The sequence below is a fragment of the Cotesia glomerata genome, linkage group LG2 (assembly GCF_020080835.1).
Source record: "Cotesia glomerata isolate CgM1 linkage group LG2, MPM_Cglom_v2.3, whole genome shotgun sequence".
NCBI lineage: Eukaryota > Metazoa > Arthropoda > Insecta > Hymenoptera > Braconidae > Cotesia > Cotesia glomerata.
The window spans coordinates 29,958,046-29,985,997 of record NC_058159.1 but is presented as its reverse complement, the minus strand read 5'-3'; the positions used below and the strand labels follow the sequence as shown (position 1 = coordinate 29,985,997).

The window sequence follows — 27,952 nt, the reverse complement described above, 5'->3', positions numbered from 1 at the left end:
TGGTACTCGATTGAAGCCCGTCCAATTTAGTATTTGGGGTAGATGCGCTTGCGCAAGAGATCTTGATCCTCTTTTATACGTTTTTAATGCTTATACTGGAGACTGCGTTGGTGATGATTGCGTGACACGACTCCAGAATACAAGCACAAGCACACGGACAATTTAGTGTCTGTGTATTGGAGTCGCCAGTGGTTGGAGTACATGTACAGTATCATATGGAGTCCCCTCTTCTTGGAGAACTTGTAGGGGAAAACCACTGGGTTAACGCTCGGTTGGTTGTTGGTTGTTGGTTGTTGCTCGATCTACGCTCTACGCCAGCCAGTTTCAGTCTCGTGTCAGCAGGAACAAGTTGCTCGCAGTCATGCTCGTGAGTTATTCTGTTGATACCAAGTGTGCGGTTCATGCTTTTGCATGATTGCCGATTTCTTCTTGACAAATCTGTCAATAAATAAATAATAATAAGTGAATAATTTATTTCTTCATATTGTAAAATTTATCAGGGTATTTTAATTACTTACCCTAAGTACATTTTAAGAATATAAGTTGAGTGATTTGATTGAAGTTTAATTAATAAAGATCTAGATTCTTCAAATTGGATACAGTTCAAGGACTCTAACACTGCTCACTAGAAAAAAGCTTATTAGCTGTGATACTTTTCTATAAAAACAGTTTGTTATTTATCAGTTTATTAATTGACTGATTAGTGACAGAATGGAGTGATGATTATTTGTAACAATTGAATTGAACTTAATCATCATCATCATCTTGGTCATCAATAAAAAAGGAGTTTTTAATATAAAGTGTGTCAATTAATGAAGATCTGTGAATAATAAAACCATGATGCACATAATTTTTTTGTCATCAATCCTGATCGCTATTTTAGCCGCGAATTCTTCTGCGGCACCAACACATGGGCATGCGATCGTTCCCGCGGCTGATCAATGCGATTGGACTGGAAGGTCAGTATCTTGCGATTTACGACACTTTTAGGTTTTATTTCAAGTCGGATTCAAGGAGATCCAAGTACGCTTGTGCTGTTCATATATTTTATATATTTATATATGAAAAATAAATATCAAAATTGATGTGGGTATTCATATGAAAGGTCTCTATGAGTTTAACATCATGATGAGCTTATATCTTTAAAAATATCATAAGTTTACAAAATCCAATACAATTTCTTAATTATTGACATTTTTAAAGATATAATCTCACTCTGACAATACACTCATCGAGACCTTTCATTCAAGTACCCACATCAATTTTTCATATATTTTATATATTTATATATATGTATATATGAAAAATATATGAAAAATTGATGTGGGTACTCAAATTAAAACTCTTGATGAGTATAACATCATGATGAGCTTATATCTTTAAAAATATCATAAGTTTACAAAATCCAATACAATTTCTTAATTATTGACATTTTTAAAGATATAATCTCACTCTGACAATACACTCATCGAGACCTTTCATTTAAGTACCCACATCAATTTTTCATATATTTTATATATTTATATATATGTATATATGAAAAATATATGAAAAATTGATGTGGGTACTCAAATTAAAACTCTTGATGAGTATAACATCATGATGAGCTTATATCTTTAAAAATATCATAAGTTGACAAAATATAATGTAATTTCTTAATTATTGACATTATTAAAGATATAAGCTCACCTCGACATTACACTCATCGAGACCTTTCATTTGAGTACCCACATGCATTGTTGATATATTTTTCATATATACATATATATAATATATATAAATATATGGAAAATTGATGTGGCTACTCAAATGAAAGCTCTTGAGGAGTGTCATATCAGAATGAGCTTATATCTTTAATAATATCAATAGTTAAGAAATTACAGTGCAATTTAATAAATATCTTGTGAAATATTGACATTTTTAAAGATATAAGCTCACCCCGACAATACACTTATCGAGACCTTTCATTTGAGTACCCACATGGCATTTTTCATATATTTTATATATATGGTATTTATGAAATATATAAATATATAAAATATATGAAAAATTGATGTGGGTACTCAAATGAAAGCTCTTGATGAGTGTAACATCAAGATGAGCTTATATCTTTAAAAAACGTCAAATTAAATAAATGTTCTACAAAATTATACAATTCAAACACATCCTGATTTCTTCACATGAGCGCAAAAAGTACCGTAATTAGCGGTCGCTAATTATGTGTTTTGTAATTTTAAAGAATTAATTGAATGCGCGCGAGAACTTTTGCTTTTACTTATTCTCCTTATTTATATAATTATACCGGAAAATAATTATCTGTTACCAAGAATGGAGAAAGAGAGAAAATTTATTCTTTGCTCCATTTCTGGTGGTAGATCTCTCCTTCTCTCCTTTTAATTTTCTATCTTATTATTATTATTTTTTATTTTTATTCATGAGTATGTGTTTGGTAGTAGCCTTTCACTCCTACGACCTACAACAAATAAAATGTTAATTCTAATAAAATACAAACGAAATAGCCATAGCCCCGGGGTATAATTCATGGTAATAGAAGCGGAACCAACGACTCAATAAAAAATCCTTGGAATTCTTGGCTGCTGTGCCTTATTTGCAAATATTACCATTTATTTAACTCTGCCTACTGTAACAAACAATAACCAATAACAATAAACTCACTAAGACCCACGGGCACGAGGACTATGCCTTTTTTGGATTACTCGCAATACCTTGATATGAGCCGTGACAAATTTTTTAGCTATTGGATTTTTATTTGAGTCATATGCTGATTGAAAAATTACCACACTCAATATCAATATAAGATTTAAATTAATTTAGAAGATATTTTATAATTAAAAAAAATTTTTTAACAAATAAATTATAGAAAAATAAGATTTATATTAATTTAGCAGAATTTTATAATTATAAAAATTTTTTTTAAAAAATAAATTATGGCTAAAAAAAAGTAAAAAAAAAATTGAAGCAGAAATTTAAAAAAATAACTTAAAATTAATTTATAATTTTTAGAATTTTTTTTAACAAAAAATAATGAAAAAAAAAAAAAAAAATAGAAAAAAATTTGAAGCAGAAATTAAAATTAATTTATAAATTTTGAGAATTTTTTTTAATAAAAAAATATGGAAAAAAAATTGAAGTAGAAATTTAAAAAAATAAAAATTTTTTTTAAATAATTTTTTGGAAAAAATCTAAAAAACATTTTTAAAATGGTTAAAAATAGTTTTCTTTCCTTAATTCGGAAATTCATGTGTCTAACTTTGCACTGAGTAGGTATGCTCGCTGATACTCAATCGTAAATACAAATGAAGCTAAAAAGAGATAAAAGAAACTAAGTATTGGCCAAGGCGAGACGATAATTTAATAGCTGCAGGAGGAAAGTAAACTTTTATCAAAATGTAAACCGGTCATACGACTACACGAGAACCGGTTCAGCTCCCTATGACAAAGGGGAACGGCCCTCTTGTCGTTATACTCTAAGTTATTTTTCTTATTTATATTTACCTCCTTCTTTATCGTCATCATCATCTTCATCCTCTTTTCCTTATTGTACATGCTTTTTTCTTCTTTTCTCTCCTATTCAATCTATTTGTTCCTTATTTTCATCATCTTATCAAATTCTCTTTACTTCAGTAAATAATTCCGGATTTAATGCATTACGTGCTTGAAAAGAATTCGCTTTATCAGCAATGTGATTAAATTGTATACACTACTTAGCTTGTAAAGTAAACAATAGACTGTTAAACACTGACAACTCCTGCGGCTGTAAATAAATTATGTCTGGATTATTTTATTATTTATTGTTAATATTATTTTTTTATTTTTATTATGAGTTTATTTATAAAATTTGACATAAAAAAAAGAATATAAAGTAGCAGTCATTTGACAATTTTTAGAATTTTTTTAACTAAATTTATCACAAAAAATAAAAAAAATTCCAGATTAAAAAAAATAAGAACAATTTTTTAAATTCTGCTAATTTTATTATCATTATAAAAAATGTCAGACACATGACAGTTGAAAAATATATTTTCTTAATTTAAAAAATTATAAGTGAATTTAGCAGACATCTGATAATTTTTTAATAATTAATAAACAATTTATTTGCTACAGAAGAAATGGTATAAAAAAATGCATATTGAATTTCACAAGTTTTTTCTATGCAATTTTTTAGATTTTTTTTACAACTATTAAGTTAAAATAAATCTACAAATTCTCAAAAATTAGCTGTCTGCTGAATTCACCCTCATAAAAAATTATAATTCTTAAATCAGCTGATATTTGACAATTTTTTTGGTTTTTTTAAAAAATCAATACAAAAATTATTTTTTAAAAATATGCACTTGTATTTTTTTTTTTAATTTCTAAATGTCAAATTTTTTTATTAAAATTTATTTATAAAAATCAAAAAAATTAACAACTGTCAGTTAACTGTCAGGATCATAAAATTATAAAACTCACATCAGCTGACATTTGACAATTTTGGTTTTTATAAAAAATAAATTATTTTTAAAAAGTTAATGACATTAAAGTTAGCAATCACTTAATAATTTTTTTATTTTATTTATCAAAAAAATTTGTTCCAAAAAATTATTAAAAAAAAAATGCATTTTTTATTTTTTAAAATTTCTAAATGTCAATTTTTTTTTCCATAATTGATTAGCTATAAAATTATTAAAATTATTAAATATATGCTAAATTAATTTTCATAAAAAGTTTATAATAATAAAGTTAGCCGAAATTTTTAATTTTTTTATTTTGCTTAATTTATTAAATTATAACAAAAAAATATGAAAATTAAGTTAGCCGACACTTAAAAATTTTTGATTTATTTTATTAATTAAAAATTAGAACTAAAAAACTATTTTTAAAAAATTCCACGTATAATTTTTGAAATTTTCTACATGTGAAAATTTTTAATTTTTTAAAAATTATGTTTCAATAAAATAAATTATAAAAATTTTCAAATGTCGGCTAATTTAATTTTCATTAAAAAATTGCATTTATAGTTTTTGAACTTTTTTACAATTGAAAAATTTTTTATAATTTTTTTAATAAAAAAAATTATAAAAATTTTTACATGTCGGCTGACTTTATTTTCATAAAAAGTTTGCACTTGTATTTTCTTTTAATTTCTAAATGTCAAAATTTTTTCATAAAAATTTAATAATTACAAAAGTTAACTTCAGGATAAAAATAATAGTTTAAAAAAACTAAAAACACGCTTTTTATAGAAAACCAAACTAAAAAATAGAAAATAAATTTAAATTAAGAATAGTGTAAATAAAAAAAATGTATTTTATTTTAAAAAAAGCGTGGGGTGCATGGTGTCAATAGTTATAAATATTTTATTGACAGATATGAGTAGAGTGATTATCATTTTGATAATATCTTAAAAGCACCCCACGCTTTTTAAAATAAAATACATTTTTTTATTTACACTATTATTAATTTATATTTATTGAAATTTTTAACACTATTCTTAATTTAAATTTATTTTCTATTTTTAGTTTGGTTTTCTATAAAAGCGTGTTTTTAGTTTTTAAACTATTATTTATTTTTACTTTTAGTTTGGTTTATTTATAAAAGCGTGATTTTTAGTTTTTAAACTATTATTTGTTGATTATCAAAAATATTCAGGCGCGCAAATTACCCACGGAGAGTTACATACTGACATACTGACATACTGACATACAAGTGAAGCTAATAAAAAAAAAAATAATTATTTATAAATATTATAAATACGGGGAATCAGAGTTCGATTTCGGAGAGCGAGCCTGAGAAACGGCTACCAGAACCAAGGAAGGCCGCAGGCGCGCAGATTACCCACGGAGAGTTACATACTGACATACTGACAAACTGACAAACTGACAAACTGACAAACAAACTGACATACAAGTGAAGCTAATATAAAGCGTGTAAAAAATTAGGTTTTGTCAAAAAAAAACTAATTGAAAATTAAAAAAAAAAAATAATTTTACTTGAAAGGCGCGCAGTAGTCTATCGGATCCGGCCCTTGCTTACCAAAGCATTGGACCGGGTTCGAGTCCGGCGTACACCAATGAATATTTTCAATATTTAAGTGTATTATTCTGCTCAGCCCAAGAAATAAAACGAGTTCCAATCTCAAAAGTTTACCCCCTACCGTAGTCGCTCATGACCTTAGTAGTTTATGCGACTTTAAACAAATTTAAGAAAAAAAAAAAAAAATTTTACTTGAATTTTCCAGTGGTGGCGGCGGTCGAGGAGTGCGCCCAGTTTACCTGAGATGTTCCAGAGGCACGGTGTCGTGGCGCTACCCACGAGGAGCCTTAAGAGTAGTGCTGTCCGGAGGAAGTGACGGCAGAAGTTTCCGAGGATGCGTGAAAGCGTCAGGTCCCGCACGAGTTTACCTCGAGGGCAAGGGCACTCTCCGGTTGGTTTATGCTCCCGGTGACGGAAAACACGAAGCGCTGCATCGGTGCTTCCATTCCCGCGGACAATTGGCCGCGCTCTACGTGGAGGCCGACGAAACGACGCCGACCCGTGGAACTGTCAAGCTGAGGTATGACTTGGAGCTGGAGCACGTTGACACCGAGGGGAAAAAAATTAGGAGGGACGAGGAAACAGAGTGCAGGCCTTGCACTAAGGAAGAGCTCGCTGAAACCTACTGCAAAAGTGATCTTGTTGCTCGTGGGACTGTCAGCGCGGTTGAAAAGAGGCCGGATCTCAATGCTGCGGAGATTATTCTTCGGGTGACCAAAACACTGAGACGCGTTGAAGAAACTGAGGTAAATTTTTGTTTTTATTTGTTAATTTTTAGTTATTAATTTTTATAAAAATTAAATTAGCTGACATCTAAAAATTTTTGTAGTTTATTTTATTGAAAAATTATTTAAAAAAAAAAATAGAAGAAAAAATTTCACATGTAGAAAATTTTAAAAACTACACGTGCAATTTTTTAAAAATATTTTTTTAGTTCTAATTTAATGAATAAAAAAAATAGAAAAATTATCATTAATTTTTTTTATTGTAAAATTTATAATAAAAAAAATTTGAAAAAAAAATTCCACTTGTAGAAAATTTAAAAAACAATGAGTGTAATTTTTTTAAAATATTTTTTTAATTAATAAAAAAAGTAAAAAATATTTTTAAATGTCTGCAAATTTCTAAAAAATAAACTAGGTACAGAAAATTGTTTTTAAAAAACTGCATTTATAATTTTTTAGACCTTCTAAAAATTAAATTTTATTAAATAAATTTTTCTTGTAATTTAATTGGTTAAAAAAATTAATTAAATTTATTATTTGTTTAAAAATTGATAATTAATATTAAATTTTTACTTACAGGACAATGAAATAGACTCAGGTGACCTTCGTCTTCAGCGAGAAGTCAGAGTGAGACTCCCAACAGCTTGCGATGCGCGACATGGACAGGGAGAATTTGTGATAATGGCCAAAAAGAGACTTGGTGATCTCACCCTGGCCTGTGCCCCCAGACTCGAAGCCTGGGCAGAAGCTGTTCGTGAACTCCAAAGTGCTCCTTGTTTTCTCAAAAGCTGAAAAAAAAGAAAAAAAGACAATTGATTTATTCTTAAGAGAATATTTAAAATTATTGTTTTATAAACCTGTAAAGAGAGTGTAAATAATTATATATTATTATTTTTTGTTGAGTGTACATATTAGAGTACCTTGAGAATAAGTTGTCGATCTCCAAACTGTGATATTGATTTGTAAGAAGAGTTTTAAGAGATGGAATTATGATCGTATATACATATACATATGCTTGTATAATAAAGAGAAAATTTAATGTTTAATTAATTTAAGTATTGTTTATTATTTTTTTTAAACCTTACCTTTAACATTTTTTTTATTTTTTTATTGAAAAAATTTATTTTTATATGTTTTAAAAATATTAGTATCATTTCTTCTCTGTTAATTTTTTTTTTATTCATTTATAAAATAATTATTATTCACTATCAATTTTTAATTATTCGAGACATTAAATTTTAATAAATAATTAAATTTTATTTCTTCCCAACAATTTTAATTCTAATATTTTTTCTTTGTAATATTTATTGTTATTATTATTATTAATATTGTTATGAAGGAAAATTAGAAAAAAATTTTTTTTTTTTTCGAGAAATATATAGATAGTTTTATTATTATTTTTTTCAGTAACAAATACATGGAAAATAGACACGAAGAACAATAATATGAATGTTTTCCACATTCTTTTTCGTATTTTTCTTACTACGTGAGTTATTAATTACGTACATATATTTTTTTCCTTTGGCGTACTTATTTTATCTAACTTTTTATCTTTATGATTGATTGGTCCAGCAGAACTTCATTTTTTCATTTAATAAGTCATGTAAAACAGTATTTTTACAATACATACATCGTAAAACACTTAACACCTAAGCTGCTGCCCAATGTGACTAGCAGAAAATAAATAGTACAATAAAATATATTAATCTGAAATAAAATACAAACTTTAAAAAATAAATATAATGCAAAAAAATTGATTAAAAAAAAGTAGCAATGTTTCTTCGTTGCAAACATTCGATAGCAGATCACTCACTTAAATATTTTCAATTTATATACACAATAAAATTGATAATTTAATAAAAAATAATTTAAAGTGATATCACATAATAAAAATATTATCACCGTGTGAGTAAATAAATACATAGGTATATAATGATTAGTGTTTTATCATCAATAGATTTAAAAAAAAATGGTGAAAAAACTCGCAGTGAAATTTTTGTATTAAAAAAAAAAAATTTTTTTAACTAAAAAAAAAATTTTTTTTTAAATTAAAAAAAAAATTAAATAAAAAACTTGTTAAATAATAAATAAATAAATTTAAATTGTCGAAGTTTGATACGGATAATTTGGAGCAAGTGGTATGACCAAGTCATCCATATTTGGCAAAACAACAATCTTATCAAACTCTTTCAACAGCTTAGTCTTGATCCAATTAGTAACATAGCCAATGTTGACTGCTCGTTCACCAACAGCTGGCCGGGCGTCTAAATTTATCTTGGGTATTGGTTTGAACCCATACCAAACTCGGTCTGATGGGGGTGGTGGTATGTTGATAGACAGACATCCTTCTATACTTGATACGCTAACCATTAATCGTATCTCTGTATTAGAAACTCCTTCCATCGCTCTTCGTACGTAAGTCAACTCGGCAGCCTATGAACCATAGAAAAATTTAATATTAATCAATGTTATATAAGGCAAAACCAAGAATTAAAAATATTAATATTAATTGATGTCATTAATGCACTTAGCATTGACACTTTCAAGATAAAAGCCTACGAATTTTTCCGTGATTTTGAGCTAAAGGAGAGCTGGATACCTGGTATAACTGACGATGATCAAAACCATTAAAATTAATGCTATACACGGAAAAAACAAGATGACAACGGATATCATCCCAGATTATACTCAGTGATATCTGTGGCGAAAAAAAATTTCAGATAGTAGCTAGTATAATCTAGATTATACTGAGTGATATCTGGATTATACTCAGTGATATCTGGATTATACTCAGTGATATCTGGATTATACTCATTTTAATCTGGATTATACTAGCTACTATCTGAAAATTTTTTTCTCTCAGTATAATCTGGGATGATATCCAGTGTCATCTTGTTCTTTCCGTGTAGGCAGTGCTTTATATTTTTTAATTTAAATTCAAACTCAAATCTGATATTTATTATTGTAACTACAAATTCTTGTTTATTTTTATTCATCCCATTCTTATTGATTAAAATTAGTTGACTTAATTATTCAAATTTTAAATCTTCTGCTTTGTTTGATTAGTTATAATCCTAAATTTGTCAATTTATCTATGTAGATCTGTTTATATTCTTATATGTACTTTTTTACTTGTTTTTTTTTTTTGTACTATTTGCCATTCGGCCATTGCCTTGGCATTTAAATTAAATAAATAAATAAATATTTGTAGTACAGGTCGATATTTCAAACAGATCTTATTTAAATCTTATTCATCTCTTTATATATTATTTATTATTATTATGAATTTAATTCATTATAAATCTCTAAGCAAGAAAATTAATTATGTATGAATGGTTAATATTTGTTGATTATTTTTACTCTTTTTTTTATTTGCTTTATATCTAATTATTATAAGTATTTTTTAAGGATATCTGCAGTTTATACACAAAATCTTTCGGTATTTAATATCTTACTATTCGGCCTGTGCCTTTGCATTTAATATCAATAAATAAATTAATTAATTTATTTGATTTTTTTTAAACCAGACAAGAGTCAACGCCGGCATCTGGACTAAAGCTGCGAGACTATTTCGGCGTTTATTCTCGCACGACCAGCTTGCCAAAAAAATTATTTATGCTCTACTAAAGCTAAAGCTAAAGATGCAGTCAGTTACATATGGTATATAGATTAGTTTAAGCTATTCAAATTATAATACTTGGTGACTAAGTGACACCACTGAATTCCGGATACTCACATGTTGAAAGTATTTATTCGCCGCCAATTTATCGACCATGCTGAGAAACTTTCGTCCGGAAGATTGAGAGGGTCTATTATAAAAAAAAAAAATTTTTTTTTTTAATTATAAATTATTTTTTTTTAATTATTTAATTTTTTTTTAAATTATTTAATTTTTTTTTTAATTATTTAATTTTTTTTTTAATTATTTAATTTTTTTTTTAATTATTTAATTTTTTTTTTAATTATTTAATTTTTTTTTTAATTATTTAATTTTTTTTTTAATTATTTAATTTTTTTTTTAATTATTTAATTTTTTTTTTAATTATAAATTATCTATAAAAAAAAAAATCTATCACTCACGTTGATTCGCGAGTACTAGCTGGCATATTTATGCTCTCTTCATCTTCAGTCGAGGTTTCAGGACTGTCTTCAACGTCACTATCGAACATTGGAGATTTGGCAGGCTTGGGCGACTCATTACCATTACTGTCATTAGGATTATTTACTACAGAGCCAGCTCGGGTCAATTTCATCAAATTCAACTTGGTTTCAACTGTCATTGTCAACCCACACTCGTAGGTGACATTCAAGTCAATCCACAGTCCTCTTTCATCGACCACCGGCTTGGTAGCTTTGTGGATGAATGGCGCTCCTTGACCGATTACCAGCTCTGAAATCATCAAACTTTCCATAAAATACGGGAGCTTGATGTTCGACAATTTTCGCTGGATTTTATCCTGTAGGACATTTATCATGTCTGATGATTTGTGTAAGTCGAATAGTATTCGACCGAATAATGCATTTAGCCACAGGACCTCTACTTCGGAAAGCGAACCACTGGAATCTGTTGGTGTTGAAGTCTGTTTTACAAAAAAAAAATTTTATCAATAATAATATTAATATCTGTCAATTTTTTTGATTTTTATTACAAATTAATCATAAAAAAAATTTGTACTTGTAATTTTTTTTTAATTTTTAGATGTGAAATTTTTTTATAAAAATTTCTTCATAATAATTTAATTGTTAATATTAATATTAATAATAATAATGCGATATTAAATTAGTAAAATAAATATCTTACATCAGCATATCGTGACATATAAGAATGAAATGATAATTCCGGAGGAATATCAACATTAATCGGTATTGTGGTTGAATTTTTCGGATCACTCGAAGCTTGTGATAGTGACAAGTTACTTGACGATGACGTAAGTTCCTTGGTGGACGGTATCGAATTACGTTTGTTAAACGATCTTGTTGCTAAAACAAGTCGTCTGTACCTATAAAAAAAAAAAAATATTAATTACTATGAAAAGAAAAAAATATATTAATTACTCACACTTATACTTTAATAAATAAATAAACAAAGACTAGAATTAAAAATACTTCAAATTCAAATTTACCAATCCTCTTTTTGCCGGTCTGTTCTTCCAAAAAAAAACAACTTGGACCTGAGATCCTCAACATCATCATGACAATCTTCAAATACATCTTTAGTATCTTTCGAAAAAGACAAATCGTCGTCTGTTTCATCCTCCTCGACAATTAACTTATCCTTCTCAGTCTCAGTAAGTAATTCATCGTCAGACGGCGTCTCGAGTGTTATATTTTCAACGACACCCTCGCGGCCTAATGTTACGCATATGGGATATTTTTTGCTCCATCTCCTGTTGAACAAACCAAAATTAAAATTTTTCTCCATAAATGCATAGTAATCATCATAAATATTAACTAGCAACCTTGCGAACTATAAATATATAAAATTTTGCTTTATTAAATAATGATTTTTATTCAATTGCACTGTACGGCCTTAACTATTGACATTTTTAAAGATATAAACTCATCCCGTTGTTACACTCATCAAGAGCTTTCATTTGAGTACCCACAAGCATTTTCATATATTTTTCATATATATACATATATATAAATATATGAAAAATTGATGTGGGTACTCAAATGAAAGGTCTTGATGAGTGTAACATCAAGATGAGCTTATATCTTAAAAAATGTCAATAGTTCTCGAGATACAAGGTAGTTTCTTAATTACGTTAAATTGCACTGTGCTGCCTTAACTATTGACATTTTTAAAGATATAAACTCATCCCGATGTTACACTCATCAAGAGCTTTCATTTGAGTACCCACATGCATTTTCATATATTTTACAAGTATACATATTAATAAAAATAGGAAATTAAAGAAAAATTGATGTGGGTACTCAAATGAAAGGTCTTGATGAGTGTAACATCAAGATGAGCTTATATCTTAAAAAATGTCAATAGTTCTCGAGATACAAGGTAGTTTCTTAATTACGTTAAATTGCACTGTGCTGCCTTAACTATTGACATTTTTAAAGATATAAACTCATCCCGTTGTTACACTCATCAAGAGCTTTAATTTGAGTACCCACATGCATTTTGATATATTTTTCATATATACATATATATAATATATATAAATATATGAAAAATTGATGTGGGTACTCAAATGAAAGGTCTTGATAAGTGTAACATCGGGATGAGCTTATATCTTAAAAAATGTCAATAGTTCTCGAGATACAAGGTAGTTTCTTAATTACGTTAAATTGCACTGTGCTGCCTTAAATATTGACATTTTTAAAGATATAAACTCATCCCGTTGTTACACTCATCAAGAGCTTTCATTTGAGTACCCACATGCATTTTGATATATTTTTCATATATACATATATATAATATATATATTATATATATGTAAAATATATTATTTATATATATATATAAATATATGAAAAATTGATGTGGGTACTCAAATGAAAGGTCTTAATGAGTGTCACATCAAGATGAGCTTATATCTTTAAAAACGTCAATATTTCACAAGATACGAGGTCATTTCTTACGTATCTAGAGATTGAGCATTTTCGAATGCAGCCAAATAAAATTTTTCTTATTCTCTTAATAAAATAGATTATAAAAACAATTACCGCCTGCGAGTCAAACCCTCGGGTAATAACTCAACTTTGGCTCCAACCAAAGAGTAGACTCTTCTGCGCGTGAATTTAGCAGTCGGCTGGGGCTCGTTCCAGACAGCTCGCTTAGGAATCCTCGTCCTGGTCTCACTGACCCTCAAAGAATCCCCCTCAAGCTTAAAATAGACAGACTGAGTCCTGGCGACGTGATAATTTTCCGGATCATAATTGTACGGGAGCTCATTGAGCCACCCCTCGAATTTATCAACCACCGCGTACTCTTCCACCGCAGGAATCTCCAGCACTGGAATATTCCCCAGCTTCTGAGAGTCTTCTATCTCAACCGGCATCGCAACAACCTTGCTAACTCTGCTAATCATTCTTTGTACTGTGATAACAACAATACTACCAGCAAAAATGCCAGTAGCTAGAGCTAAAATAGGTACTAAGTAACTAATCAATCCTAGAAATACCAAAAGTCCAAATATTCTAGACAACAAGTAACTCTTCAGCTCTGTTATTATCATCCCAGGCTTGGAGAATTCTCTTACAGGCTGTCTTACAGGATCATTAACCAACCTCGAGTACGCTAAATGTTTAACTGTGCAAGTGCTAGAAATTTCCGAAGTTTCCTGACCCCTAGAAATGTTGGACTGCGACATGGAGTCGACCTCCACCAGCTCGGCAGCTTCGACTCCGCTCTCGATGCTTTCTTCGCGAGCCTTGTCCTTGGCCTTCAACCCAGTCTTTATATTGGAGAACCTGAACCTGTGGCTCTTAGACGGCTTGCTGCTTTTAGAAGGCGACGGAGATTCTCTCTCAACTTTCTCCGAGACATCTTCAGTCGGCGTTACGTCCCCCAGGTCCTCGGGGTCGCTCACGCTGGAGTTCTCCCTGCTGCGGCTCTTGTTCTTCTTCTCGCTCTTTATTTCAGACAGCTTTTCTTCGAATGTCTTTGTTATCTTGCCTCGGATGTCTGATAGCACTTTCCAAGGATCTGAAGGAGGCGTGCCTCCTTCGGACAAGTCAAGGCTTGAGGACCTTTGCTCACCCAGGTCGTCATTACTTTCAGTACTGTCGGACTTTAGTTTTTTTATTTTGAACGGACTCGATTTTGGGGATGTTCTCTCTGATTCGGGGGTCTTTGGCTTTTCTTCGTCGGTGCTCGGGTAAAGTTCTTCTAGCTCGTCGTCACTAGCGTGGTATTTTATTACAGGTACAGACGTAGTTATTGGTTTACCTAAAATAAAAACAATAATATAAAATTAGGTGTGAAAATTAAGTTAGCTGACATTTAAACATTTTTAGAATTTCTTTTTATTGCAAAAATTGTTACAAAAAAATTTAAAAAAATTGTACTACTAAAGTTAGCCAAAGTTTTTAATTGTTTGATTTTTTTTTAATAATTAAATTATAACAAAAAAATATTTTTAAAAAATTGCACTTACAGTTTTTTAAATTTTTTATAAGTGACATTTTTTTTTAATTATTTTTACAATAAAAAAAAAATTCTAAAAATTTTTAGATGTGAGCTAACTTAATTTATGAAACTAAAATTAGCCCGGAAAGTAAAGTTAACAGACACCTGACGATTTTTAGAATTTTTCTTATTGAAAAATTTATAACAAAAAATTTTTTTTAAATTCCACATGTACACTGATAAAAGAAATAACGACTCAAAAGTCAAAATCTTGAACTAAGAATACTATTTTGAAGAAAATGATGTTCTTGAGTCAAGAGAATAAATTCTTGAATAAAGAAATTATTCCTGATTTTGGTAAATTTTTCTCTAGAATTTATTCTCTTGACTCTAGAAAATTATTTTCTTCAAAAGTTAATTTTTTTATCAGTGTAGGAAATTTAAAAAACAATGCATAGAATTTTTCACAATATTTTTATAGTTCTAATTTAATTAATAAAAAAAATTTTTTTAATTTTTAAATGTCTGCTAACTTCGCTATCATAAATTAGCCGACAGTGAAAAATTTACGATTTTTTTTATTAATTAAATTAGCAATAAAAAAATATTTTTAAAAAATTGCACGTATAATTTTTCAAATTTTTTACAAGTGGAATTTTTTCTTTTAATTTTTTTGTAATGACTAATTAATAAAAAAAAATTCCGAAAATTGTCAGCTGTCTACTAACTTAATTTTCATAAAAAAATGTTATTTATAAAAAATTTGAAAAATTGTAAGTGCAATTTAAAAAAAATATTTTTCTGCTCTAATTAAATTATTAAAAAAAAAAAAAAAAAAAAAAACGTCGGCTAACTTTAATTTAATATTACAAATTATATAAAAAAAAGTAAAAGTATTTGTGAATATATTTATTTACCTTTTATCATTCCCAAGGTAACTTTAGCGGGACTTTGTTTAGAAGCCATTGTATTTTTTGTTAATTATATTTTCACAATAATATTCCAGCTAATAAAATAACACTTTCACTTGTGTAACTCAGGTGACTCAGTAAACGTCTGGGAATAAATAATCAGGTAATTGTTTGTGTTTATTTGTACGAAATAATTTATTTGTATTTTTAAAATAACCTAGTGTTATTATTATTAAATTTGCTATGTAATAAATGTACGGATGACATGTCACTAAGAAGACTATTTAATTTTTTATTTTTCACCCGGTCCATATTGTATAAAATTGAATTTAGAAAATAACTTGCGAACGTGGAAATAATACATTACTTTTGACCATGACACTGGAATATTTGATGACAAATATTGTTCATGTACGCAAGAAATTTATATATATACACTTATTTATATTATACACTATGAGACTAAGTAACCAACTGACAGAAGTGTTGATACTGATGAGTATATATATACCTATTTTATATATATTTATATGATGCATGATTTTCTTTTCAGCCAGCTGGTGGTCATATGACCCGCGACTACATCCAGGTGGCGCTGACAGCTGACGTTTAATATAAGTCCACTCTTATAATTTAGATGAAAAATATGAAAATATACACAATTAGACAAACTATTCGTAACGTGATTGGTCAAATATATCATAAGTATGAAAATATAGATAATTCCATACTAAATTCACACGCGCGCTTGCGCGCGCAACGTATACTAGTTTGCTTTTAAAAAGTAAATTGTTTACTAGAATTTGAATTTGCGCGCGCAAGCGCGCGCCTGACTGTAGCATTTGCATATATTTTCATGCTTATGATATATTCGACCAATCACGTTACGAATAGTTTGATGCCACATACATTTCATCTCAATTTTATATTAGGAATTTTATATTAGGAATTTTATATTAGGACTAGAATTTGAATTTGCGCGCGCAAGCGCGCGCCTGACTGTAGCATTTGCATATATTTTCATGCTTATGATATATTTGACCAATCACGTTACGAATAGTTTGTCTTATTGTGTATATTTTCATATTTTTCATCTAAATTATAAGAGTGGATAAATAAACTTACGGAGTGAAAAATAATATTTTTTTATTTCTTCTTTAATTAAAAAACTTTTTTTTTGTTTTATAAATTTTTTTGTCAAAGAAGAAATTATACTTTAGCACTTTAATTATATAAAATTATTATTTTGACTTCTTAATAAATAAATAAATAAATAAATAAATAAATAAACTGAAGTTAGCTGACAGCTGTCACTTTTTTTAATTTTTACAAAAAATAAATTACTAATAAAAAAACATTTTTAAAAAAATTACAATAATTATTTTTTGACATTTCTACAAGTGGATTTTTTTATATTAATTTATTTCTTAAAAAAAATTTTTACGAGTTATTATGTCAGCTGACTCCATGAAAATTTGATAGAAAACTGAATTTTTTTAACAATCAAGAGAAGATTTAAAATTCCCGCCCAGAAGTAAACTTCTTGAGCTGCCATCTACTTTATAAATTAAGTACTTCTTCTTACAAATGTAATAAAGACAGTTTATACTGGGAAGTCTCCATAAAAAATTAATAAATCCAACATCCAGCAGTGAAAATCGACGATTCATTCTGTTTTCTGTTTCTGGTGAAGATCCATTTTTACTTTTGGCAAATATAGATAAAAAGAAGTTCATATTAATAAAAAAAAACAAAGGGATTAATTAAAATATTAATGGCAGCAACAACTTTAGAAGATAAGTCGATATGGGCCGGCGAAGAGGTAATTTATTTAATTCTTAATTATTTTTAAGGTTATTATTGCTTTATGAAACAGCAACTCATCAATTTAAAAATAAAAATTGACATCTAATTTTTATAAATTTTTTAATAAATTATAAAAATAAATTTTAATTTAAATTTATTATTAAACAATTTATGCTCCAAAAAAATATGAATTTTTTAAAAATAATTTTCTAGGCCTAGTTTATAATTAAAAATTGTCATAATTAAAATAATCTATATTGTTAAGAGAATAAGCTCTATCTCTAGAGACATAATTAAAAAATTACCTTGTATCTTGTGAAATATTGACATTTATACAAATATAACCCCATCCTGATGTTACACTCATCAAAACCTTTCATTTGAGTACCCACATCAATTTTTATATATTTTTGATATATATATAATATATATAAATATATGAAAAATTGATGTGGGTACTCAAATGAAAGCTCTTGACGAGTGTAATATCGGGATGAGCTTATATCTTAAAAAATGTCAATAGTTAAGAAAGTACAGTGCAATTTAACATAATCAAGAAATTACCTTGTATCTTAAGAATTATTGACATTTTCAAAGATATAAGCTCACTCCGACATTACACTCATCGAGACCTTTAATTTGAGTACTCACATCAATTTTTCATATATTTATATATATTATATATATGTTCATATCAAAAATATATCAAAAATGCATGTGAGTACTCAAATGAAAGCTCTTAATGAGTGTAACATCGAGATGAGCTTATATCTTTAAAAATGTCAATAGTTAAGAAAGTACAGTGCAATTTAACATAATCAAGAAATTACCTTGTATCTTATGAAATATTGACGTTTTTAGAAATATAAGCTCATTCTGATGTTACACTCACCAAGACCTTTCATTTGAGTACCCACATCGATTCTTCATATATTTATATATATTATATATATATATATATATATATATATATATATATATATATATATATATATATATATATTATATACATGTATATATGAAAAATATATCAAAAATGCATGTGGGTACTCAAATGAAAGCTCTTGATGAGTGTAACATTCGGATGAGCTTATATCTTTAAAAACATCAATAGTTAAGAAAGTACAGTGCAATTTATCAAAAGTCATTATATAATAAAGCAAAATTTTATTTATTTATATATAAAAACAGGAAACTCTAGGCGAGGATGTCAAACGAATGACAGCAGAGGAGCTAGTATCCCGAAGCCGCCTGCTGGACAATGAAATAAAAATAATGAAGAGTGACGTGATGCGTATTTCCCACGAGCTTCAGGCGCAGAATGACAAAATAAAAGAAAACACCGAGAAGATAAAAGTAAACAAAACTCTTCCGTACTTAGTGTCAAATGTGATCGAATTACTAGACGTGGACCCTCAGGACATGGGTGAAGAGGACGGCGCGGTAGTTGACTTGGACTCTCAGCGCAAGGGTAAGTGCGCTGTGATAAAAACGTCCACCAGACAGACGTACTTCTTGCCAGCAATCGGACTGGTCGACCCAGACTCGCTGAAGCCAGGTGACCTGGTGGGAGTGAACAAAGACAGCTACCTGGTGCTGGAGACCCTTCCAGCTGAGTATGACGCCAGAGTGAAGGCCATGGAGGTCGACGAGCGGCCAACGGAGCAGTACTCCGACATTGGAGGCCTGGACAAGCAGATCCAGGAGCTGATTGAAGCCGTGGTGCTCCCGATGACTCACAAGGAGAAGTTCCAGAACCTGGGGATCCAACCACCAAAAGGAGTCTTGCTCTACGGGCCGCCTGGAACTGGTAAGACTCTCCTGGCTCGTGCCTGCGCTGCGCAGACCAAGTCTACTTTCTTGAAGCTCGCTGGGCCTCAGCTGGTTCAGATGTTCATTGGAGACGGTGCCAAGCTGGTCAGAGATGCTTTCTCTCTGGCCAAAGAAAAATCTCCAGCGATTATTTTCATTGATGAGCTGGATGCTATTGGTACTAAACGTTTCGACTCGGAGAAGGCTGGAGATCGAGAGGTACAGAGGACTATGTTGGAGCTGCTGAACCAGTTGGATGGATTCAGCTCCACAGCGGACATCAAAGTTATCGCTGCGACGAATCGGGTTGATATTTTGGACCCTGCTTTGCTGAGATCAGGACGTCTCGACAGGAAAATCGAGTTCCCGCATCCTAATGAAGAAGCTCGTGCTCGTATCATGCAGATTCATTCACGGAAAATGAACATGTCACCTGATGTTAATTTTGAAGAGTTGTCTAGATCTACTGATGACTTCAATGGCGCTCAGTGCAAAGCTGTTTGCGTTGAAGCTGTAAGAGTTTTTATAATTATTTTACAATTTTGTGGATTTTTATAGAAAATTATGATGAAAAAATTTAGATATTAAAAAAAATATTTTTTTTATAATCTATATTGAAGAATTGACCTTGTATCTTGTGAAATATTGACATTTTTAAAGATATAAGCTCATCCCGATGTTACACTCATCGAGACCTTTCATTTGAGTACCCACATCAATTTTTCATATATTTTATATATTTATATATATATGTAAATATATAAATATATGAAAAATTGATGTGGATACTCAAATTAAAGATCTTGATCAGTGTAACATCGGGATGAGCTTATATCTTTAAAAATGTCAGTAGTTAAGAAAGTACAGGGCAATTTAACATAATTAAGAAACGACCTTGTATTTTGAGGACTATTGACATTTTTAAAAATATAAGCTCATCCCGGTGTTACACTCACCGAGACCTTTCATTTGAGTACCCACATCAATTTTTTATATATTTATATATATATGTATATATGAAAAATATATGAAAATGCATGTGGGTACTCAAATGAAAGCTCTTGATAAGAGTAACATCGGGATGAGCTTATATCTTTAAAAATGTTGATAGTTAAGAAAGTACAGTGCAATTTAACATGATTAAGAAATGACCTTGTATATTGTGAACTATTGACATTTTTAAAGTTATAAGCTCATCCCAACATTACACTGATCAAGACCTTTCATTTGAGTACCCACACCATTTTTTCATATATTTATATATTATATATATGTATATATGAAAAATATATGAAAATGCATGTGGGTACTCAAATAAAAGCTCTTGATGAGTGTAAACTTGGGATGAGCTTATATCTTTAAAAATGTCAATAGTTAAGAAAGTACAGTGTAATTTTAAAAAATTCACAAGTCACATAGTGACTGCAAGGTTGCTAGTTTATTTGTTTTAAAAATTTTAAGAATTGTTAAATGTCTGCTAGTTTAAGTATCATTTATTTAAAAAGTAAATAATTGATAAATTTTTCTTTCAAGGGTATGATTGCACTCAGACGCAATGCAACAGCAGTAACTCACGAAGACTTGATGGAAGCAATCAATGAAGTACAGGCTAAAAAGAAAGCTAATCTTAATTACTACGCTTAAGTACTTTCTTGTATTATTTATAAGATTTTTTTATTTCATATATCGGTAATAAACAAAATTAATTACGAGTATAGTTATTAAGATAAATATTCATTTTTGAAAATTGTATTCAAAATAAATTACATAGTTATACTGATTAATTGTTTATTTTTTATACCAATAGATATTTGATTTCAGAAAAAAACTGATACACTTGGAAATGTTTTATAGAAGCTTGAAATTAATTGAAAAAAATTAATTCAGGCTTATCGTCGTCTGTGACTCCTCTTCTTGACTCTGAAAAATAACAATAGATTAGTTTATTCATTTTTAATTGTATTATGTATGGAAAAATTATATAGAGTGGAATAAATACTTTTTGGGACCCTTAACGAAGCACCAGTCAACTGAAATAGCTTGTCCTAGGATCTCAGTGCCGTTTAGAGCTTCTTTCGCAGCTTGGGCTTCCTTGAACGTCTCGTACTCGACTAAAGCGTAGCCTTTGAGGAACCCAGTTCTGCGGTCGAGATTCAAATGCAAATTCTTTATTTGACCGTACTCCGAAAATTTGTCTTGGATGTCATCTTCCTGAGCCTCTTCGTGGACTGAATTTATGAATAAAATCCAACCTTCTACAGCTATTGATAAAAAAATAATTTATTAGTTTATTTTGAAATTCAGAATTATAAAAATGAAATCAGCTGATAGTTAAAATTTTTTTTAATGACATTAGAATTAACAATCATTATTTTTTGATTTTATCTAAAAAATTTGTTCCAAAAAATTATTTTTAATTTTTTCATATTAAGGAAGTCCTTTCGCTCCAGTTGAGTCATAACAACTGTAGTAGTAAATTTTCAATAAATTAAAATATAAAATCCATAAAAATTCCTAATATTAAAAAATAAATAAACAGTATACGAGGCATTAATCGTTGAAATTTTGAAAATTAAAAAAAAAATAGTTAAATACAAAAATTAATTTTTTTGCTCGACGGGCAGAAAGCGTCAACTTTCGGCCCGCTGCGCTAAACGAAAGTGCCGCTTCCTGCCTTCGTCGAGCAAAAAAATAGTATACACTCCTCGGGAAGTAAATAAGAAAGCCTCAGATCACATGTTTGTTGACCTCGGCTTCGCCTCGGCCCAACAATTACATGTGATCTGAGACATTTCTTACTTTACTTCCCTAGGTGTGTAATATACTATGACTGTTGTAAATCAGCTGTTAGTAACCGTTAGCAGGAATCAATTATTTCTTTCCGGTGGACAGAAAATGACGATTTTCTACCCGCGAGATGAAGTTGCAGCTTTATTTTCAATCCTATCAATTGTTTGTTTATTTTATACCTTTATAATTTTCATTCTAACCGTTAACTGTATTGACATATCATAATTCTGTTATTAAACGTAAATAAGAATGACAAAAGAAAACTATTCAATTTACGAATAATGTTTGATAAAAAATAAACCATTACTTTCTATTTTATTATAAGTTTTATAATAAAATGGTATTTTCGCTATTCGTCTGAAACTATTTAGTTCTGGTTGGCTCCAGACATTGAAACTAGCATTTTTAATGCAACTTATATGAAAAATATAATGTGTGACGCGGGATGAAACACGATTTCAGACCGAGAGATGCCAGCCCTCGCTTCACTCTGGTCTGAAATCGTTTTGTTTCATCCCTAGTCACACAATATACTATTATTTTTTCAAAAATTTGTCCGGTAAAGTATAATTTAAACCTCACTATAAGATAAATTATCGATAAAAGATAATTAAGATAAAAAAGGACCTTAACTATTAGAAAAAAATTAAATTTACTCATAATCTAATATTTTTTATTTTACATTGGCGGCGAAAGGACCTCCTTAATTTTTTTTCTTCATTTAAAAAATTATCAAATATCTGTCAAATTTCTATTTTAGCAAGAAAATATCTACAAAGAAATTTTTTTATTTGTATATTTCTTTATAATAATTGTTTTATAGAAAAAATCAAAAAATTTGACAGCTACCAGCTGATTCAAGTTTTATAAATAATTTTTAATTAAATAAACTTACATCGTTGAGGACCAGGTTCATTGTCATCCTCCACGACATTCATAGATTCATAATGACCAACTTCATCACGAGTAGAAGCTAACTCGGCTCCATGTCCACGACCTTTCCTCTTCTTTGCTTTTTCCTTCAATCTGGCGATACCCTCTAAAATAAATTACAATAAAAATCAATGGAAATTAAGTTAGCCGACATTTAAAAATTTTTAGATTTTTTTTTCATTGAAAAAATTATAAAAAAATTTTCATTTGTGAAAAACTATAGGGTAAGTGTGGGTATTACTGCAGTTTTTTTCGTAAGTCTCACTGCGAAAGCATTTTTATAAAATTTTCTCAAGATAATAATAACTTTTTTTTTTATAAACAAAAGTTTGACTCATTATTAACCCAAAATAAAATCAACAATGAGAGAAACAAATATTTTCGTTAAATAATAAGCATTTAAAAAGAAGTCTAAATGCATGTATTACTGCAGGTTTTAAAGTAGCTTGCTCCTATTACTGCGTGTCCATTACTGCAACTGATCCAGTTACTGCGTACCTATTACTGCAGAACGGCTATATTTTAGGATTTACTTAAAAATCAACAAAAACTTATCAAAAATAAAATTTATTAGTTTAATGTAATAAAAAACATACAAAGGAAAAGAAATAGAAGAAATAAGCGAAGAAATAAGAGCAGGAATAGAATGCTTAGCGAGAAAAATGTCAGACAAGGAAGAGGAAAGGATTAGAGCATCAAATTATAGCGAAATATACAAGAGAACGGTAGAAGAAAGAGCCGATGTAAAATACTGGGAAAATAAAAAAATAGGAAGAGAAAATAAGGAAATATGGGCAAGAGTAAGGTGTGGAAACCTGACTAAAGCTGGAAAGAAAGGGGAAAGAAATTGGATGTGTAGAAAATGCAAGGAAAAAGAAGAAACGCTAGTGCATGTACTAACATGTGCAAAAATAAGAGAAAAGATAAGTGAAGAATGTAAAGTGGAAATGGAGAGGTGGTGGGATGAAACTGAGAAGGAGGAACAGATATGGGAAAGAATTGTAGGGATATTCAAGGGAAAAATAGAGGCAAGGATATGTAAGGTAGTGAGGGAAATAGAAAATGTTTTAAAAGAAAGTGAAAGAGAGATGGGATAATGTAATAGAAAAAGGATAAGAAGGAGTGGAAAGAAATGAATGGAAATGAAAGAATGAGTGAGGAAGTATGGAAAGTATGAAATAAAGGAATGCACTGTACAATAAAGGTATCAGCGAAAATAGAGAATGTAAAAATTCTAAATGCAGAGAGTGCAATAAATAGTAGCTAGTACTTTTTTATTATATAGTAGGATATGGAGAAAACAACATTGTATAAGAAAATTCCTTGTAAAACACAGATTGTAACAGTGATACAAGTAAAAATAAATCTATCTAGTTTAATGTAATAACAAGAATTCTTCATAATCTAAATAATAAGTAACACAGTCTTAACGTATTATTAATTGACCAGAATTCGTAAATTTTAATTGATGTAATCTTACAATCTACTGATTATTGCCTTCCTGGACTTGTTTCGACTTCTTATGTTTTTGTTTATTAACTTTTGATTTTTTATTAATTTTATCCATAGTTTATTGCACGACTCATGATGCGAAGCATCAGAGAGTGCTTTACGATCGAAAAATTTTTTTCGCCTCATTTTAGCAACTATTTTTAGTATTATAGCCTTGTTAGTTCACGGAATCAAGATATTTTGCATACTATTGTCGAGATAATTTAATGGAGATTTATTCCATACTTTCTAAAAATTGATTTACTGCAATAGAAACGGAAAAAAACATCAAAATAGGTCAAAAAATTTTCCTGTCCGTCATGTATGAAACCCTGGAAACACTGTAACTTGTGAAAAAATCAATTATTTGAGTTAAATTTTTTTTTTTTAATTCTAATCGACGATTGTAGGTCACTGAATGCGAATGGTTAATTAATTCAGTGTCGTTTAATTACAATTAATAAAAAACGAAAACTACAAGACTGTATATCTATATATATCCATGTAAAATTAACATGGATGGTGATATATCTATATCTATAGATACTATGTACATTTTATTCCACCAGGGACGCTTGTGCAGTACCTTCCTACTACAGCTGTTTTTTCGGCAATTAATTTTGAACGACTTAAGTTTTTTTTTTTTTAACTTCCCGCTAAGAAAATTGAAAATTTTCAAAAATCGGGAAGTTATTGGTTTTACCCCGTTTTTCGAAAATTGAGTTTTCATCAGATCTCGACGTTTTGAGGTCCTAGGAAGCTTTCCTGACTATTCCCGCGAGGGTGTCACTATGTCTGTATGTATGTGTGTGTGTGTGTGTGTGTGTGTGTAAGTATGTAAACCTCTTATAACTTTTGAACGGTTGAACCGATTTCATCGCGGTTGGTGCCATTCGAAAGGGCTTCGCCAAACTTAGATTTCCTGTTAATTTGAACCGATTCGGACCGATAGATTTTGAGAAATTTGGAGAAATCTAAAAAAAAGTAGGAAAAAAAATTTTTTCTGAAGTGGTTTTTTTGGGATAACTTTTAAACGGCTCAACCGATCGATTCCAAAAACTAATCAGCTCTCAACCTTGAAAAACCACGTCGATCGCCGCCAATCCGGTCAAAATCGGTTGATTCGTTCGAGAGATATCGTGAACGAAAGAAAACCGAAAAAGTGTTTTTCAGAGTTACTCCGAAATTTCTAGTTTGACCAATTGAAACTTAGAAATTATTTATAAGGCTTAAAAAACTACGTAGAATGCCGCCAACCGCGTAAAAATCGGTTCATTCATTCAAAAGTTATTGCGGTATGAACATTCAAAAAATAGTGTTCTATGAAACTTCTATCAGACTTTTGAGCTCAAAGAGCTCAAAAGCATAGAAAAGGTATCTTTTTGAGCTCGGAGAGCTTAAAACAACACACAGATTGTACTTTTGAGCTCGAAGAGCTCAAAAAAGCGGCCAGGTATTAACGGAATTAGCGGGAAGTTGCAGGGATGGCCTTTAGGGTCAACCGTTTTCCTAATTTTTTTTTTATATTTCATAATTAAGAGCGGTTTATAGTTGATTTTCAAACATGTTTTTCTCATGTATGTGATAAAATTTCGAAAAAAAACGCTTCGCTCTTCGATAGATAATTAAATTATCTATCGAAGAGCCAAGCGCTTTTTTGGAAAATTTTCATTTATTTATGCATAAAATGCGTTTTAAGATTCCATTTGTTGTACAAGTATGACAGAGATACTTTCGTTTGTCCAATAGAGGGCGAGAGAGAGAAAAAATGTAAACCCTTCTTAAATGAGCATTATGAGTCGTGCACTTTTGGATTGTCCAAACTTTTTTTTTCACTTTGAGACAACTTGATTCACGCACTTATTTAGAGGTTAGAATAGCCGTGTTTACGTCCGCAGTAATAGGTACAGAGATATACAAATAGAGGCGCTTCTATTACTGCAGTCGACTGAGAAAATTGCAGTAATACACGCACATGCGGTTTTTCGGTACCAATTACTGCATGCTTAATTAAATAAATTTTACTGATCAAAATGTAATTTTTATTAATTATTTGATTCTAAAAAAGGGTTATCTAACTTCTAAATGTAAAAAATATATTAATTAGGTCATTTATATAAAGAAAAAGACTTTTTACACTGAAATTCTTAAAAAAGATAAAATTATTCACATCTGTAACTACTTAATTTTTATTAATTAATAACAAATTGAATAATTGTCATACATATAAAACGACTATGCAGTTATTTTCTGAAAAGTTTAAATTAACAGAAATAATTTTTTTTTAATCAAAAAAGTCATAACCCATTTATTGATAATTAAAACAAGAAAATCTGCAGTAATACCCACACTTACCATAAGTGCAATTTTTAAAAAATAGTTTTTGGCTCTAATTTAATAAATAAAAAAATTTAAAACGTCGACTAGGCTTAGTATTATTAAAAATCATAGTGAATAATGAGTAAGTTGATAATAAGAAGGTTAAGTATTAATAACTGTAATTAAAAATAAAAATAAACTTACGATCTCCTTCGTCATCAACTTCAAACTCTTCAGCATTATCAATATCCAATACATCCGCCATTTTTAAAAATTACAAAACTTGCTTATTTATCACCTGATTTATAATAAATAATATAATTATTTCATTATTGAAGAATTCAATAATTTTTAAACAAGTACTTAGCGTATTTACTTGATTACAAACAAAGTTTAGGGGGTTAGAATTAATAGTTGACTGAACTGTAGTTTGTATTATACTATACATGACCGCCTAAGTTTATGTAGATGGTTTTTGACACTTGACACCACCTGGTGGCGTTTTAATATAGTTACTGAATTTATGAAAAGTCATCAAATTTAGACAGTGTTTGTAGTTTTAAGTTTTAAGAAATAGTAACAGAAAATTAAAGTTTTAATAATAAAAAAATAACAATTTGATGAAAATTAAATTAGCCATTTGAAAATTTTTATAATTATTTTTAGTGAAAAAATTATTACAATAAAATTAAAAGAAACAATTTCACATGCAAAAAATTTGAAAAATTATGCGTGACATTTTTTTAAAGTATTTTTTACTTGCAATTTAATTATTGAAAAAAATAGAAAAATTTTTAAATGTCGGCTAACTTTATACAGTATTAATTAAGTCCAGTTACTTGTGAATTGTGCTCCAATTAAAGTTGAAAAAGAACACATTACTGAAATCTGCTGACAGTTGTCAAATTTTTTGAATTTTTTTGAAAATTAATAATAAAAAAAATGATATTAAAGTATGAAAATTAAATTAGCCGACAATTTAAAATTTTGATAATTTATTTTATTGAAAAATAATTTTTAAGAAATTAAAACAAAAATTTTCA

The 27,952-nt window shown here is 29.0% G+C and overlaps 4 protein-coding genes across 4 annotated transcripts; 2 read left to right on the top strand and 2 right to left on the bottom strand.

Annotated features, from left to right (window-relative positions):
• The first annotated feature begins 290 nt into the window (after positions 1-290).
• LOC123259217 (meteorin-like protein) lies at positions 291-7,816 on the top strand. The gene is made up of 3 exons (XM_044719556.1): positions 291-959; positions 6,242-6,782; positions 7,341-7,816. The coding sequence occupies exons 1-3, from the start codon at positions 838-840 to the stop codon at positions 7,551-7,553; spliced, it is 876 nt and encodes a 291-aa protein (XP_044575491.1). The 5' UTR covers positions 291-837; the 3' UTR covers positions 7,554-7,816.
• A 674-nt stretch (positions 7,817-8,490) lies between these two features.
• On the bottom strand, positions 8,491-16,255 carry LOC123258810 (testis-expressed protein 2). The gene is made up of 8 exons (XM_044719033.1): positions 15,765-16,255; positions 13,443-14,667; positions 11,885-12,148; positions 11,563-11,761; positions 10,842-11,341; positions 10,498-10,570; positions 8,847-9,194; positions 8,491-8,778 (listed from the first exon to the last, which is right to left on the bottom strand). The coding sequence occupies exons 1-7, from the start codon at positions 15,811-15,813 to the stop codon at positions 8,859-8,861; spliced, it is 2,646 nt and encodes an 881-aa protein (XP_044574968.1). The 5' UTR covers positions 15,814-16,255; the 3' UTR covers positions 8,491-8,778; positions 8,847-8,858.
• Positions 16,256-17,378: 1,123 nt separating this feature from the next.
• LOC123258806 (26S proteasome regulatory subunit 6A-B) lies at positions 17,379-21,152 on the top strand. Its single transcript, XM_044719030.1, has 3 exons — positions 17,379-17,580; positions 18,756-19,889; positions 20,910-21,152. Exons 1-3 carry the CDS (start codon positions 17,533-17,535, stop codon positions 21,018-21,020), a joined length of 1,293 nt encoding a protein of 430 aa, XP_044574965.1. The 5' UTR covers positions 17,379-17,532; the 3' UTR covers positions 21,021-21,152.
• LOC123258807 (RNA-binding protein 8A) lies at positions 21,148-27,325 on the bottom strand. Its single transcript, XM_044719031.1, has 4 exons — positions 27,114-27,325; positions 23,062-23,205; positions 21,376-21,637; positions 21,148-21,296 (listed from the first exon to the last, which is right to left on the bottom strand). The coding sequence occupies exons 1-4, from the start codon at positions 27,172-27,174 to the stop codon at positions 21,266-21,268; spliced, it is 498 nt and encodes a 165-aa protein (XP_044574966.1). The 5' UTR covers positions 27,175-27,325; the 3' UTR covers positions 21,148-21,265.
• Positions 27,326-27,952: the final 627 nt, after the last annotated feature.